Genomic DNA, 18,407 nt, shown 5'->3' with positions numbered 1-18,407 from the left:
CAATAAAAACAAAAGACAAAGAAGGTCATTATGATAAAGGGACCAACTCAGCAAGAGAAAATAACAATTCTAAACATATATGCACTCAGCACAGAAGCACCTAGATATATAAAGCAACTATTATTAAATTATTCTATCTAAAGGGAGCAATAGACTCCAGTTGAGTAACAGTTAGGAATTTCAACACCCTACATCAGTGTTAGATCATCTAGACAGAAAATTAACAACAACAACAAAAAATTGAATTTAAACTGTAGTTTAGACCAAATGGGTCTAACAGACATTTATAGAATATTTCATCCAATAGCTATGGAATATGCATTCTTCTTGATCAGCACATGGAACATTCTCCAAGACTGACTATATGTTATGACACAAAATAAGTCTCAACAAGACAAGGATGACTATTTTCATCACTTCTACTCAACACAGTACTGGAAGTCCTGAACAGAGCAATCAGGCAAGAGAAAAAGTAATGGGCATCCAAATTCGAAAAGAAGAAATCAAACATCCTTCTTTACAGATGACATAATCTTATATCTAGAAAAACCTAAAGACTCCACCAAAAACCTCTTCGATCTGATAAATTCAGTAAAGCTGCAGGCTATAAAATCAACATAAAAAATCAGTAGTGTTTATATACAGGAATGATGAACTAGCTGAGTAAAAACTCAAGAAGGCAATCCTATTCACAATGTAACCGAAGAGGTGAACAACCTCTATAAGGAAAACTACAAAACATTGATGAACAAAATTAAATAAAATATAACCAGAGGGAAAGACATCCAATGCTCACTGATTGAAAAAATTAACATTGTTAATATCATCATATTATTCAAAGCAATCTACAGATTCAAAGCAATCCCTATCAAAACACCAATGTCATTTTTCACAGCAATAGACAAAAAGTCCTAAAATTCACATGGAACCCTAAAAGAGCTTGAATAGATTAAGCAAATCCTACAGAAAAAGGACAAAGCTGAAGGCATCACACTACCTAACTTCAAAAGAGTATGGTATTGGTATAAAAACAGATGCATAGACCAATGGAACAGAATAGGAAACCCAGAAACAAATCCATGTACTTACAGCCAACTGATTTTCAAAAACAGTGTCACAAACACACACTCTCTTCAAAAAAAAAAAAAAAAAATGGTGCTGGCACAACAGAATATCCATTTGCAGAAGCATGAAACAGGACTCCTATCTCTCACTATATAAAAAAAGGAACTAAAGATGTATTAAAGGCCTAAATGTTAAAACCCAAAGCTATAAAATGACTACAAGAAAATGCAGGCAAACACTTCGGAGCACTGATGTGTGCCTTAGATGGTTTGGTTGTATTTGTTAATTGGTCAGAGGCTAGAATAGAGGATTCTTGTTAGCCACACTTTCTAACCTTAGCATCTGAAAGAAAAAAATATACTGAACTGAGTTAATATATATTAGATTTTAGGTATAATTTAGATATTTTAATATTTTTATATCATTAACAAGTTGCCTCATTTGGTAAATACGTAACAAGGAATGACATAATAACAACTAACACCTACTTACATTTGCATGTTTTTAATCTTCAAGCCTAAGTGGCAGGTACTGTGTATTAAAAATAATATTCGTGTTAAATGTTAAAAATCGTTCAGACAGCCATTTAAAATATGTGGAGTATAGATTGTTTCAAGAAGTAACAAACGAACAATAGTAGTATCAATAATAGTAAAGATATTTATAATAAATGAAATAAAAACAAATAATTTTTGATTGTGTGAAGATGGATGAGATTGCAATTTCAAAATAAAAAATATTTTATTGGCACGATCTCAAGTGGGACAGAATAGAGATAGAGAAGAAATTCAAACAATGAAAAGTGACAAATCTGACAGGTATTTTATTCCTTTATGTCCTGTATTATACACCAAAATCAGAATAGCACAGACCAGTCACAAAAAGGCTGAGACAGGAGTATATTTAGGTTTCTTTATGAGATTATTACTATTTTATTGATCAAATTTGGGTTGACCACAGTTGAAGTTTAACGTAAAATAATGTGAGTGATAGTAAATTAGAAATAGCTGGAATTTACCTGGGAAGAAAGCTTTATTATTAATATAGATTGAAAGGACCTATATAAGATAACGAATTACATAGTAGAAATTGATTTATATATTTTACTTTAAACTAAAGTAGGTATCAACAGATAGGATTCTTTTCAAGAAAATAATTACAAAATCCTCTTCACTTAAGTGCCCCTGGAAGCATTAATACTTGGAACCAATATTCACATAACTCTGCCCATAACACATCAAATTTAATGAAAGGTGAAAATTTTAACAATCCATCAGTTATGCGGACTTAATTACTGATCCTAAATCAGTTAACAAGGTATTTTGTTAGTTGTCCACTTCGTATGCATGTTAACTTACTGCTTAGTAATGTGTATTAAAGTGTCATAAGAACACTTAGCTTATTCAGTTGGATAAGTCTAGTTTACAACCTGTAAAAATGCCAGTGTGATAGTTTATATTTGGCATATTTTACTGCCTAGACTTCAAAAGTCTTTCTTCATCCAAAAGCCAGATGTATTTAATTTTTTAGACTTATGTTAAGACTCAAAACAGGCATAAAAATTCTATTTGTGTAATACTCTATTCCCTAGCTCTGAATGGTATCTTTATCAATAGAGTATTTGACTACAATTTGGTAACTATTTACTGAATAATGGTAATAGAAAAGAACACCAGTTGGAAAAAAAAAAAAAACAACAACAGCTTCTAACAGTATGCACAAGGAGATATTACAATTTGTAACTTCTAGAGAAATTATGAATCAAATTTTTAGGACTTATATCAACTTGAAAGCCTGTTAAAATAGAAGAAAATATTCCTGGGGCTCAATTGTCTGAACATAAAGTAAAATAGTTGACCATTTATTTACTGACACATATCCACCTTATCTTCATGGAAGATGTTAATGGTCTACGATTAAATTAGTAAAGATACTTCTACCATCTTTTTTTCTGCGGACTTATACATCATAGTAATATTGTTTTTCTTTACTGACAGGCTTCAAAACCCTCATTTTGTTAGGTTTCTACCTAAGTAGCTACTAAAAATGCTTATAAGGGTCTTTACAGTTATGTTAGACATAATTCTATAATAATCTTTATATAAAGCATAAATTCTATGATTTTTCACAGATTTCACATTATATAGCATACTTTTAGTATTTAGAATGTATCATTATCATGCAAAGTACAAAATCTCATTCAAAAAGAATAGAGATTCTTACTACACCAAACTAAATCGCCATTTTTTTGTTACATATGAAAATTGGTAAGAGGCAAATGTAACTTGCTTTAAAATAATTTTATCTTACAGATCTATTATGTAAGCAATGGGAGTACTCATAGTATTTACTTTTTCAGAGGCTGTTGAATCTAAGTTGTATTTTCCTATTGTGTGTGGACATGGACTCTGGAATATAGTATAGTGAGGACTGAGTGTTAATTCCCTTAAGTTTCATCCATTAATTTTTCCTAGTGTGATGTGTTAATTATTTTTTCAGTTTTCCAATTTCCTCAATTTTTTTTTCCTGAATACCTGAGTAGCTGCTTACACTGGGGGAAAGAGGAACGTACTGTAGTTAAAAATTTATGTTTGAGGAATTATAATTACAAAATTAAAATGAATGAACTAGAGAAAATTAACAATGGAGATATAATACAATAAAAACACAATGTAAAATAAAGCTATATTAAAACATCATTGCAAAAAAAACCCTAACTTCATTATTTTTATAATCATAGGTATACCAAAAATTTTAAACTGCTATTTAAAAATCCAGTCATAATATGCATATTACTTGTATCTATTTTCTTTTTTTAATATATAATAATCTGTTAGATACTGCAAACATTATCAGAAAATATAATATATAATAACTCCTTATGTTCTAGTAAGTGTTATCTGTTAGAAAAAGGGGTTGGTATAATAGAATGTTTCTGTAATACTGCTTACTGGCTTATATTTATTCCATTACATAGTTAATTCCTAAAGCTGAAACAATCATTACATTTTGATGTTCATCTGTTTTATTGATCTACCCACAGGGAGATTTATGGGAATGCTATCATGTCAAGGTCGTAGGATTAAGTGAACAGTGATGACAGTAAACAAGCCATTTCTCTATATTCCAAAGGGTTTTTAACTCAGTTACTTAAAATGCCATAAACATAAATAGTCTTCTCTCTCTACAATGTATCCATGACAGATGACTTCAAAATACAGCACTCTAGGGCAATGGCACTTTCCAACTACACAGGCAAGCCTTATTACTGACAAATGACACTAACCTACTTGTGAGCACAAATATCAGAAAATGCTCCACAATCTAATGCATACAATTTGAGTGTGCATATAATATAGAACAATATCACTGTAAACCAATTTACTCTTCACTTATGAAAAACAAAAATATATGTTGTTATAAAAAAAGGATATTTATAGAGAAAAAGGCGGTCAGAATTCAAATTTCTAAACCTTTTTAACATATATTTTCATAATTTTCCAAACATTTTTTGAGTAGAACAGTTTGTTTTAGAAAATGTGATGATATATAAATAAAAATATCTAAACCAAAAAGCAAGCTTCTAAAACAAAAATCGCAGCAAGTGTCAAGAAATTTATCTCACTAGCCTAATAATGTTCCATCTTCAATGATTTCAACAAAAATGCCTTAGAATCTGACAAGATTCCAGATGTTACTTTTTGAAAAACATTTTTTGGTTTGGTAGATGTATATTTTAATAAGCAGCTAAGTTATAGACTAAGAGACTGTGATAGCCTCACTTTAACTACAGATGTTTGTTGCGAATGGGTCAAAAATTTTAAATGTCATGCCATTTGTAAGCCAAGGAGCAGTTTCATTAATGTAGGGAATCCAAAAACTAATTTTTATTTTAAAACTAATGACTTTTCTGTTGCTGAAAAAGTAGTTTAATATTTGTGAGAGTTATTTTACATTTACATGCTGATTTTCTTCATTATCATTATTTGTTGTTTCATGTAATTCTAATCTATGTATTAGGCATTTTACAAAGTATTGTACTTCTGACTTACTAATTATCTTAATTTGTAAAAATCTACATATTTTAGAAAAAAATGCATCAGAAATGATGACGGCAATGAACTGGCTCATAGAGGTTTCTGCCTAATTTCCTTCATGTCAAATAACAGACATTTTTGGTGCTGACCCATCCAATCATTATTGATCTACATCACTAAGTGCTTTTAAATAGTTACTCTTACCAATGTGACCTGTATTAGAGTTCTATCAGGGTCAAAGAATTTTGACTGGCTTTTAAAGCTCTGTTATTCCGTAATATAATTTCAACTCCTCTCCCTTTGCACCTGCATTATATTTTGTTTTAAGGAAGATGAACTTTGAGATGGGATTCTTTTAAGGCTCCTGTTAAATCAGGCAATACCATCTTATACCTCTCCTCATTTGGGATTATCTGTCAGCCTCACAGGCCATTTCACTTATTTACTGAAGACTTTTAGAAGATGCTGACAATCTTCCTTTCCTGGATTTATCTTGGGTAAATCAACAGAAGATTCCATCCTTTTAGTTTCATAATCTCCTGATTACCATGATCTTCAATCCCCCTTAATCACTTTCATGACAACATTTTGGAGTTGTCAATCTTGTATTAATTGCTGTATTTCTGAATCTTAAATTCAAACATCCTACAATGTCCCATCCTTTTAAAACACTGATGCTTGTTTCCTTAACTTCTTAATTTTCTGCTCATCAATCCCCTTCTTTCTTTACTTACCTTCTTTAACTATCTCAGATTAAGTACACTCTATTATTTTAACCACTTCCTTACTTGTATCTCAATATTTACCTTGTTATTTTGCCTTGGTGAACCCACCCAGCAAGACACAGCCCTGGAAGAACCCATCTTCAAACTATTTTCAGTGCTTGGAAGAAGAAAGCATATACTCTACATGTGTTGTTGGACTTGCTGACAGACTATTTGTGTATATGGGTTGTATAGGCAGAGAAAGGGCTGAAGGAAAGAAGTAAATCAAGGATGTTTCCTAGATGCCCTTCACTGGGAAAATGGGAGAGATGAAATTTGTTGGCCATAAGAGAAATATGTTTTGGATATGTCTGAGAAGGTTATCACATGCACAAGTAGTGATCTCATGTCACACGGAGCTATTTCTATTTTCAACTTCCTGGTAGACATTTCCACTAGAACATGCCACAGGCAAGGCAAACTCAACATAATCATATTCCTTTGTATATCAGTTCCTTCTGCATTTTTCAGTTCCAAGAGTGGCACCACCATTCACCCAATGAAGGATGACAGCAACATTCCTGATTCTTTCCTATTTATTCAATCAGTAAGTCACAATGATTCCACCTAAAGTGAGATTTATGTTTTCTGTTCATTAGAACAGTTAGAATTAATCATTTAGCTAGAACATGATGAGTTAACTGTCAGAGGTTCAAATATCCAAGGGAGAAGAAAAAATTGTTCCATGGTTATATAGTACCTTCGAATCAGATAGATGTTTTAGGATGGTTCTAGAAAGGGAAGCCAGGGAATCGAAATGGATCAGAGAAATAAGCAAAATTTCCACTTCATCCTATGCCAACCCTTTCAGAACAAGCAGGATCTTGAATTCAGGAGACCTGAGAATTCCCTTATCTTCTCAAAAGATATAAGAACTGTTAGCAGATGAACTAATCTAGAAGAGAGGATGGACAGGAAGGCTCTTTGGGGTGAGGAAATTGAAGTAATCAGGGTTCAAGTAGTTAATTCCAAGGCTAGGAAGGTAATATAAGAAAGGGGTCATAAAAGTGATAGGGTACATTTACTTTTAATGAAATGGCAGGAACCCATATAGCCATGCCCTAGGTACCACAGCTCCTTGCCTTAGTATAGAAACTAATGTAGCATTTTGGCCAGAAACAGACCTACCTTTAAGAAGAAATCAAACACGCTCCTAGAGTCCAGAGTGAAATAAGAATCCCAGGGCTTTACACCAGTAAAATTATTAAAATTTCTACCTAATCCTGGAGTGTGTATGTGTTTGGGGCTCTATAAATAACTGGTATTAAATTTTCTACCAACCAGCCCCATGGAGGGGCTAGGAGCAAATTAAACTGGATTTAAATAAACGCCTTAGTATGGTGGTTGCAGTGCACATCCACCATAAATGGCAACGGTGAAGGTCTGAAGATAAGGGAAACAGGAGTGGGACCAGGAAGTGAAAGTGAATAGACTGCATGAGAATATTCTAAACCCAGAATTTGCTGAAAAAGCATATAATTTTTACTTTACAGTTCCACCTAGTCATTGCTTACTTTGTTTTAGTGCTTACCTTATGTCACTTTAAGTTATTATTTTGTGCTTATAATCCTCATTCTAATTTATTTAAATTATTATTTTGACTTTAAATTATTGAAACAGTGAGTTTAAGAACTCTTGTTTTGGAAGTGTAGAATATCAAACTGAAATCAAAGAACACATGTTCTCATTTGAACCTGTTATGTACATTTACATAGCTCTCATAAAACTATAACATAGCCTTCTGTGAAGCTTTATAGCCATTAAAAATATAATCTACGATGTAAATATATTTATTTCCTAAGCATGTTTGTTTGGTGGGCATGGGTGAGTCATCTTAGATCTCACGGTGTTACTGAGATCACAATTGGTAGACTGTTTAGTCTAACTCAATAACTGTCAATATACTTGTAACAACTATAATTCATCGAGTGTAGAGCACATTCCTAGGTAAAACCTGGACATTTAATATTATACAAAAATTGCTGGGAAAAGTTTTTTTTCTCATCTTAATAATTCATAATCTTTATTAGAGAATGGTAAATTTAATTTAGGATTATATAAAACACACATATACACATACACACACATATATAAATACATCTAGTAAAAATTAACCTATTTATAGGTATAGCTATAGAGAAAGCTAATCCAATTTATGGTCTTGAGACTCTATGACCAACATAATAGTGTTTGCATAGAAATAACAGATAATCTGAGCTGTAACTTATTTATCTTTATAACAACAATTAAATAATATTTGATGGAAATCTTTACAATAAATATATAATGCAGACTGTGACAAATACTAGTGTTGACAACTGAATAATCACCTATAAAACCTTTTCCAGGCCATGTATTTTTTTAAAGTTTTAAAACATTTTAAAATTTACATATAGTAAAATTCACATTCTGACTTACAATTGTATAAATCTTGACAAATGCATACAGACATAAAACCACTACCCCAATAAAAATATAGGACAGCTCCATCATCCCGAAAAGCTCTCTCATGTGGCCACTTTCTAGTTAAATCCTCCCTCAGGTGTTAACCCTTGAAAACCACTGATCTGTTTGCCTACAGTAACGAAGCATCTGTTAAAATATTTAGGTTGCTTTTCTTAATTACAATATTTGTTTCTCATTGTTAAGTTTTAAAAGTATTTTTTCCCAGTCTATGGTTTTCCCAGTCTGAAGGAATGTGGCATTCTCTCAACAGTCTTTCACAGAAAAAATGTTTTTAATTATTTTTTCTTTTATGGATCAGACTTTTGGTACTGTATTTAATAACTCTTTGCCCAAAACAAGCAAGGTCACAAAGATTTTTCTCCTATGTTTTCTCCTAGAAGTTTTATGGTGTTACATTTTGTATTTAAGTCTATGGTCAATTTGGAGTTAAGTTTTGTATATGGTCCGCAGTGCAGGTCAAGTTCCGATTTTTGCACATGGATGTTCAATTGTTCCTGCACTATTTGCTGAAAAGATTATCATTTCTCCACTAGATTGCCTTTGCACTGTTGTGGGAAAAACAAAACAAAACAAAGAACGCTTCTTCATTCTTAAAGTCCCAAGTTCTATGTTTTTGTTCCCCTTCTATCTGAAAGAGGTCGTCTGGAATTTCTTTGATAATATTTTGATTAGTGAAGAATTCTCTTAATACTTCATTGAGAATGTTTTAATTTTGCCTTCATTTCTAGAGAATATTTTTGCTGAATGCTGAATGCTGGGTTGCCAATTATTTTTCTGGCCTCCATTTAACTCTGATAAAAAAGTTATCTTTTGAATTGTTGTCTATTATATGTAACATATTGTGTTTTCCTGTATTTTCTTTCAAGATTTTTTCTTTACCTTGGTTTTCAGAAGATTAATTATGATGTGTCTAGATTTAGCCTTAATTGGATAATTGTATTTATACTGTTTGTCATCTCTGAGCTTCTTGAGTCTCTAACTTGACATCTTCCACCTAATTTGATACATTTTCAACCATTTTTTCTGTAAATAATGTTTCTGTACCAATTTCTTTCTCCTCTTCTTCTGATGATTCAGTGTTCAAACTTAAGACGTTTTGTGTGATATTATCCCAGAGGTGCCTGAAGCTCTGTTAATTTTTCCCTCAATCTGATTTCTCTCTTTTCTTCAATTATAAAATTTTGTTCATCTATCTTCAAAATCATTTACTCTTTCCTCTGTCATCTTCATTCTACTATTGAGCTTATCCAGTGAATATTTCATTTCAGGTGATGGATTTTTCATTTTTTGTTTTTTTATATACTTTTTATTTCCCTGCTGAGATCTATCAGTCTATTCATTTAAAAAGTATTTACCTTTACTTCATGGAAGATGATAATAAAGGTGCTTTTAAGTCTTTGATAGTTTCAACATTTCAGTCATCTTGGGATTGGCATCTGTTAACTGTCTGTCCTTGAGAAACGGTGAGATTTTCCTTTGTATATTGGGTAGTTTTGGATTGTATCCTGGACATTTATAATATTACCTTGTAGTACACTGGATCATGTTAACTTCCTCTTTAGGATGTTTGTTTATTTTTGTTTTGGAAGTCAGGTGAACCTTTTAGGTTCAGACAGGTTCTTCCATGCATTCAGTGGGTGGCAGTTCCAAAGTCAGTTCAGTTTGGGCCTTGGATTTAGGAAACCTAAGAATACTTTTTAAAGCTCCAGATTTGCAAGTCTTCGGTCTTCTTCTTAATTACACAGTTCTTTGTATTTCATTATTCTAATGGCTAGTTTTTATAATCAATAAAATAATCAGTAATTAGTCATTGAAATGACTACAAGCTTTAGGTCAGATCAATCTAGACTCAAATCCTACTCCTGTCTCTATTACTTAGCTGTGTAATACAGGGCAAGACATTTGATCTCTATGAATCTCACATTTTTTACCCGTAAAATAGAAAAAATAATGTCTTCCTTACAGTTGTTAGGATGAAAATAAGACATTCCAATGGAAGTATCAATATAGTTACCGTCAATACATAGCTGTGCTCCCAACATCTTACCAGAAAACTAAACAATAGTAATGCTTATTTGAAAATGAATAATAAAAACTGAGATGTCACACACACACACACACACACACACACACACACACACACACACGCCTATTAAACTCAAGGGGTTATTAAACCCTGTTCACTGAAATTTAGGCTGTATGGCTTACGTAGTTTAAGCAATAGGAAATATCCAAAAAGCTAAAATAAACAAAGAAAAACTATATACATTGAGCATTATTTAACAACACTGAATCTGGAAATATGCATGTTAAAGGATCTCTCATAGCTTTTCCTCAACACAGAAATAAAGATCAATATTATTAATTCAAATGCTAAAGTATGTTAGAACCGACCCCACCACTGAATCCAAAGATAGATGTAAAAGAGATTTTATGTTATAACTAAACTTTTTTTTTGGTAGAATAGCAAGTAGAAAATTAGAGGGATGAAATTCCTTCATATTTAACATATATTTGATAACAGGGATATAACAACAATTAGTATTCAATTCCTATGCTTAGGAAGCTACAAGTATGTTGAAAGAGACAGGCACATTCACATGGCTATAAAACATTAAGTGATATATCATGGTTAATTTCAATACAGATAACAACAACAAAATATGGGGAAGCAGTATTAAAAAAGATAAGAGAAAGCCAAGGGATGCTATAGAAATAGGTGACGTTTGAACTCAGCTATAAATAAAGTGACTATATTTTCCTATTTATCCTGCATATGTGTCTTCACATAACAGCCAGACTGATGTTGTTAAAACATAAATCAGATCATGTTATTCTCTTGTTCAAATCCTTCTTTGCTTTTCATGCTACTTAGGATAAAGTCACAAATCCTTAACGTGATTGAACAGGACTTTAAATCATCTTGCTCATGTTATTCTCCAGCTTCCTCTCAAGCCACTACTCCCAATATTCACTAAGCTCCAAACTACCCTCCTTTTTGTTCATTCTGTTTTTCAAGCCCAGAGTCTTTGTAATATTTCTTTTCTGAATGATTCACACGCCACCCTTTGCTAAAGACGCGCTACTCATCTTTTTACTTAAACACAGCTTCTTCAAACAAGTCTTTCCTCACTCCCTAATCTAAAATAAAGCTCCTCTGTTTTATGTGCTCCTTCAAAGTACTTGGGGCACTTTTCTATCCTATCATTTGCCAAAGTTTTATATCTTTTATTTCCATAATTTTTTTTTGAGACAGAGTCTTGCTGTGTTGCCCAGGCTGGAGTGCACTGGCACAATCTCGGCTCACTGCAACCTCTGCTTCCCAGGTTCAAGTGATTCTCCTGTTTCAGACTCCCGAGTAGCTGGGATTACAGGCACACGCCACCATGCCCAGCTAATTTTTATATTTTTAGTAAAGACAGGGTTTCACCATGTTGGCCAGGCTGATCTTGAACTCCTAACCTCAAAGTAATCTGCCCACCTCAGCCTCCCAAAGTGCTGGGATTACAGGTTTGAGCCACCTTGCCTGGCCTATTTCTATAATTATTAATTCAATATCAATCTCTTCTACTAGACTATAAGCTCAGTTGGGGAGAAAGTATATCTGTTTTGCACAAATAGAAGCTCAAGAATTATTTGTTGAGGCCAGGTGTGTTGACTCACTCCTATAACCCCAGTACCGTGGGAGGTTGAGGCGGGCAGATCACTTGAGGTTGGGAGTTCAAGACCAGCCTGGCCAACATGGTGAAACCCCGCCTCTACCAAAAATATAAAAAAATTAGCTGGGTGTGGTGGTGCGTGCCTGTAATCCCAGCTACTCAGGAGGCTGAGGCAAGAGAATTACTTGAACCCGGGAGGTGGAGGTTGCAGTGAGCCGAGATCGTGCCATTGAACTTCAGCCTGGGTGACAGCGTGAGACTCCATCTCAATTGAAAAAAAGAATTATCTGTTGATAAAACAAATAAAATCAACATATTACAACTATATATTAGAAGTTAAGGAGTGATTGAGCAGACAGAAAATATTTTTAAAAGGGTCTTTGCAAAGAGCAGACTAACAGAAAAAAGAAGAGACTACTAATAAGCATTGGATATCTATTGTGTCTGACATTATATTAAGCATTTTGCACACAGTATTTCAATTTTTCATATTAACGTAACTCAATTTAGTAGAAACTATTGATCCTATTTTCTGAATGTGAAAAGGTGAACATCAGGAAGGTAAAATCTTTGTTCAAAAGACATGAAATCAACAAAAATGGCCATAAATGATAGACTGTATAAAGAAAATATGGTACATATACATGATGGAATACTATGCAGCCATAACAAAAAATGATAAACTTTCCTTTGCAGGGACATGGATGGAGCTGGGGGCCATTATCCTTAGCAAACTAACACAGGAACAGAAAACCAAATCCCACGTGTTCTCACTTACAAGTGGGAGCTAAATGATGAGAACACATGGACATATAGAGGGGAACAACACACACTGGGGCCTATGACAGGGTGGAGGGTGGGAGGAGGGAGAAGATCAGGAAAAATAACTAACAGATACTAGGCTTAATTCCTGGGTGATGAAATAATCTATATAACAAACCCCCACACGTGTTCCTATGTAAAAAACCTGCACATGTATCACTCAACTTAAAAGTTAAAAAAAAAAAACCAACAAAAAAGAAAAACAAAAAAACCTCTCTGTTTGAGATCACACAGCTTACAAGTCATACAGCTAGTAAGTAATTGAGCTCTTAATGTTGATTATAAAGCTCAAATTCTATGTGGAAAGAATATTTTATCAAAACTAGCTTACATGCTAACTACACAAGTGCCATGATACATGTGTATGGAAATTTTCATGGATTCATGAATTTTTAAATTATGTGTTGAACAATTATTATATGCAGAGTTCTATGCACTGGGTACACACCAGTAAATGAAAGTCCATAATATCAGGTAAAAAAATAGTTAAACACTAAATTATATGCCAAGTGATAGGTGCTATGAAGATTAAAGCTTAGAAAATTTAGGGAGTGATGAAGGGAAAAATGTGGTGTGCAATTTTTGATAGAAAGGTCAGAGAAATCCATTCTAATGAGGAAACACTTGTGCAAAGACCTATCTGAGTATATCACGCAGAAGGAACAGCATACAAAAGGAGGAAGTGCTTGGCCTGTATACAAAACAGACAGAGGCCAGAGTGGCTGTGGTGGAGTGAGCCATGGGCTGAGAAGATGCATGGCAGGATGTGAGGTCAGACGTAACGGTGAAACACAAGAGATCAAAAGAATAGAGTTCACAGAAGACTGTCAAATACAGTTTAGAAGTTCAGTAGGATGAACTCCAAACAAAAAATCAACGGTCACTCTACTATGGAAGAATATTTTTCAGTTACTCCTAAGTATGACATAAATATTCTTACATGCACAATTGTATTAATCCCATTGGATTAGCAATGGAAAATATGGCCACATATTTTTCTTGCATTTACAAGTTGAGAGCGTTATTCTGTAGTAGAAACATACACTGTATAATATATAGAGGTTGATAATTTATACAAAAACCAAATCTGTAACATTCACAGAATAAACAGCATTCAAAAGCAACTTTTGCTGTTAAAATATTTTCCTGTCTTTTTGAGGAACTTGTGACTCCAGTTAGAATATATAAACTTTTCTATGTAAAATGTTACTGGATTTGTAAACACCTGTTTTAGAGTGTTGCTGGCTCTAACACTTTGGTTTCATGCAGGGATAAGTACTTTTTGGCATTTTATAAAGTTAAATAAAATATAAAATTATTCCCAATGGACTAGTTTATTTTCTATTATTCCATGATAGGTATCATCACTGAAAAAAGGGCATACACCAAGTGTTTATTCATTAATTTATTCACAAATTTTTTGGCACCTACTATGCATCAGGGCTTATTCTAGGTGCTGGGGATACAATTGTGGATAAAAGAGCAAAAAATCTATTACATTATGAAGCTTACATGCTATTGGAAAACAAAACAATAAAAATAATATATAAGTAAAATATATGAAATTTTAGTATCAAAGCAATAGATGTTGAAAAGCGGGGAAATGCAATATAAAATATTTGGAGGAAGAGTAAAATTTTAGACAGAGTGGCTAGAGAATGATTTTTTTTTTTTTTTGAGATGGTATCATTTGGAATTAAGGCCTGAAGAAAATGAAAAAGTTTGCCAAATGAACTTTTTGGGAAAGCATTCTAAACAGAGCAAACATGACCTGCAAGAAAGAAGCCAGGGTGACTAGAACAAAAAGAACCAAGGGGAGAGTATTGGCAGAGGAGGTTGAAGAGTTAACAAACAAAGACTAAACCATGTAAGGCCTAATAAGTCACTACGAGATCTTATTTTCCCCCTCAGTGAATGCTAAACCTCTGCAGCAAGCATTCAAAAGAACTTTCTGCAATGACGGAAAGGTTCTGTGATAACTACTATGGTAGCGACCAGCCACATGTGGCTACCGAGTACTTGAAATTTGGCTAGTGCAACTGAGGCATCACGTTTTTCATTAAATTAAATTTTAATTAATTAAATTTGAATAGCCACACATGACTAGCGGTTACAGTCTGGCATAGTACAGCTGTGGAGGTTTCTAAGCACAGGAGCAGAGGGATCTACATTTTAATAAGAGTCACTCAGGCTGTTGCGCTGAGAATGGACTTTAGGAGGACAGGGGAAAAATATAAAAAGAAAGACTATATACCATGCTTGTACAATAAGTCAAGTGAAATATAAAAATAAGACTATATATCATGCTGGTACAATAAGTCAAGTGAGAATGATGTGGCTTGGACTAAGGTGATCCAAGGTAATGGTGAGAAGCAGTCAAAGCTGGATATATTTTGTGGCAGTGTCAGTAAGATTTGCTGAAGGGCTCAATGTGGGATGTGTAAACAGTAGTCAAGGACAGAGCAACATTTATGGCTTCGGGAACAGTAAGAATGGAGTTGCCTTTGGCTGAGATGGAGAAAAATATAAGAGAAAATGGTTTGGAAGAAAATATTAGAAGCTTAGTTTTCATATGTTAGGTGTGAGATGACTATTAGCTAATCAACTAGAAGATGCCAAGTGGGCAGATGAATATACAGACCTGGCGACAGGAGAGATCTGGACTTGGAATAATAAATTTTGGAGTTATCAACATATTAGTAGTATTTTTAAATCATGGGACTAGATAAAATTGTCTAGAGAGTGAATAAGATAGAAAAGAGAAGAGGTCCAATGACTGAGCCCTATTAGTTAATCAAATACTAAGGAGAATTAAACAGAACAAAACCTATGCTTAAAGGTTTAGAGTTCAGTGACACAGTTAGTAAATGATCATAAAAATATTGTGTTTTTTTTTTTTCAGATAGTTGGCAGTAGAAACTAATGTGCAGGAAAGAAGACACCTGCTCTTCTGAGGGCTCAGGCCATGCTTTCTGTCAATCTAATGAGATGTCAGAAAGGTTGTTGACTAGCTAGCACAGGACGCATCTGACATGTTACCACATGACTGCTGCTATGGAGGTCACTGTCCTTTAGCTGTATTCTAATTACATAAGGAAATAATTAAAACCCGAACCATGTACTGCTTTATACAGCTAAGGCAATATCCTGAATCATACCAGCTGCGTTACTAGCAATATAACGTTACAGTCCTGACTACATATAAGTAAGTATTAATAGATAAACCCAATTCAGCTAACACAAAAAGGGAGACAAGGTCTGTAGATGGGTAAAATGCTCAGGTTATTGTTAGTGTGTTTAATGGTTAAATTTTATGTCAACCTGGCTAGGCTATAATGCCCAGTTGTTTGGTCAAACATTAGTCTAACTGTTGCTGTGGAGGTATTTTGTAGATATGATTAAAATCTACAGTCAGTTAACTTTAAGTAAAGGATATTACCCTCAAGAATGTGGGAAAGGCTCATCCAATCAACCGAAGGCCTTAGCAAAAGCTGAGGTTTCCCGAAGAAGAAGAAATTCTGCCTCAAGACTGTAACACAGAAATCTTGCCGGAGTTTCTAGCCTGCCAGCCTGTCCTACAGATTTCAGACTTACCAGCTCCCATGATTGAATGAATAAATTCCTTAAAATAAATTTAGTTAATGAATATAAATATCTCTGGAGCATCCTGACTGACATAATCTGCCTCTATTTGTACAAGCAGTGTGATACTATGTAAGTTTTATTTAACCTCTTTCAGCTTTAGGTTCTTCCCGGTAAAATGGAGAATACCTCAATGTCACCCTTAATAAAGATGTTCAAGGATAAAGGAAATAATCCATGTAAAGTTCTTAGTATGGTCCCTCGCACACAACAAATAATAAATGTTAGAGGTCATGGGTTATTGCTATTATTATGATAAATATTAAATGTTGACTATTTTAAAGACATATGTTATAATTTTACCTTAAATCCAAAAATAATAAAGTTTTAAAAAATCTATCTTACACTCATAATCCCAGGAAGTTGGTTAAATACCATCCTACTCATATTCTAGGTGTTTTTCCCTAACAGAATCTTTTTTTTTTTGAGACAAAGTCTCACTCTGTCACCCAGGCTGGAGTTCTGTGGCACAATCTCGGCTCACTGCAACCTCTGCCTCCTGGGTTCAAGCAATTCTTGTGCCTCAGCCTCCTGAGTAGCTAGGATTACAGGCACCCGCCATCATGCCTGGCTAATTTTTGTATTTTAGTAGAGATGGAGTTTCACCATGTTGGCCAGGCTGGTCTCAAACTCCTGACCTCAGGTGATCCAGCCGCCTTGGCCTCCCAAAGTGCTGGGATTACAGGAGTGAGCCACTGCACCAGGTCAACAGAATCATTTTTACCAAGGCTCTTCTTAGTAGTATCCCGTTTACATTTCACCAGCCAACTTTGTCAAACAGATTTAATAAACTCTGCCAAACACAGATTTAATAAAAACATTTAGTGGGGTCAAAAAACATAAAAATATAAAAAGGAAGAACATGAGCAATCTAAATATAGTGACCTGTTTCACTTCTAGTTTTCCAGAAAACTTCATTGTATAGATAACAACAACAACAACAACAAAAATAATTGTATGTCCACAAAACTTTAGGGAGAACATTTGTGATTTATAAACAACCAAATTTTGGTTTTAGTTGTACTATATTATCATAAACAATCATATTTGAGATGAAAATCTTCCATTGGTAAGACTGAATAGAAAATTATGAAAGAAAACTTTTTAAAAGAACATATTATTTCTGTGTAGTATATGCTTATATATGCTTCTGTATAAAAAAGAATGATATAAATTTAATAAGTGGGAAGCGTTGACTCTAAAAGATTCTTTTTTAAAAAGAGCCACTTCTTATACCTAAACATCCATGTTACATATGAGAAACAGTAGACTAAAATACTTGCCTAACCATATTTTGTATTATGTTGCATATTATTATAAAGTAGAAATAACTTCCACTGTAGCTACTATAAAAAGTTTAGGTTTTCCCTTAAACTCTTCTGATGAAGAATTATTAAAGATTTCAGGAAATTTTTCAAGTAATTTTTTATATTTTAAATTATATTTTCTAAATGACTTTTAAATTTGTAGCCATATTTTTATTACCAACTATTATAATTAACCTATGAATTATTATTTACTCGAATTTATTATAACTCACCTATGAGAAACTGCTCCCCAAGCACCATGTTTATTTGTGAGAATATTGAGAATCTTCTGTTTCAGCTGATTTGCTGTTACATGATCTCGATGTTTAGCAGCACTGATAAGATGGTCACACATCTTTTCTTCCTCTCTTCTATCAGCAGCATATTGGGCACACTGTGACTATAAAGAAATACAAACGATGCATAATAATAAACTTTTTACTGTGTATAAGTAAGGATGATATACATTTAAGTTAAAGGGTAACAGGAATTCAATTTTTTAAAACTCAAATAATGTAATCTTTTGATATTTTGTTCTAAAGAATACATATAGTCACCTTTCAAATATAAAACCATCCTGGCTAACACGGTGAAACCCCGTCTCTACTAAAAATATAAAAAATTAGCCGGGCGTGGTAGCGGGCA

The 18,407-nt window shown here is 33.4% G+C and overlaps 1 protein-coding gene across 11 annotated transcripts in view; it reads right to left on the bottom strand.

The window, feature by feature from the left end:
* Positions 1-18,407, bottom strand: part of NBEA (neurobeachin) — a 708,564-nt gene that overhangs the window by 299,517 nt on the left and 390,640 nt on the right. For all 11 annotated transcript variants that reach the window (XM_016925167.4, XM_054664886.2, XM_054664889.2 and 8 more), the window contains one exon: positions 17,996-18,162. In XM_016925167.4, the coding sequence (XP_016780656.1) occupies positions 17,996-18,162 (167 nt within the window). The remainder of the gene's footprint in view (positions 1-17,995; positions 18,163-18,407) is intronic.

This window comes from Pan troglodytes, chromosome 14 (genome assembly GCF_028858775.2).
Source record: "Pan troglodytes isolate AG18354 chromosome 14, NHGRI_mPanTro3-v2.0_pri, whole genome shotgun sequence".
In the NCBI taxonomy this organism is placed as follows: Eukaryota; Metazoa; Chordata; class Mammalia; order Primates; family Hominidae; genus Pan; species Pan troglodytes.
Note: the sequence above shows the minus strand (reverse complement) of the source record. Positions and strands in the feature narration are given on the sequence as shown.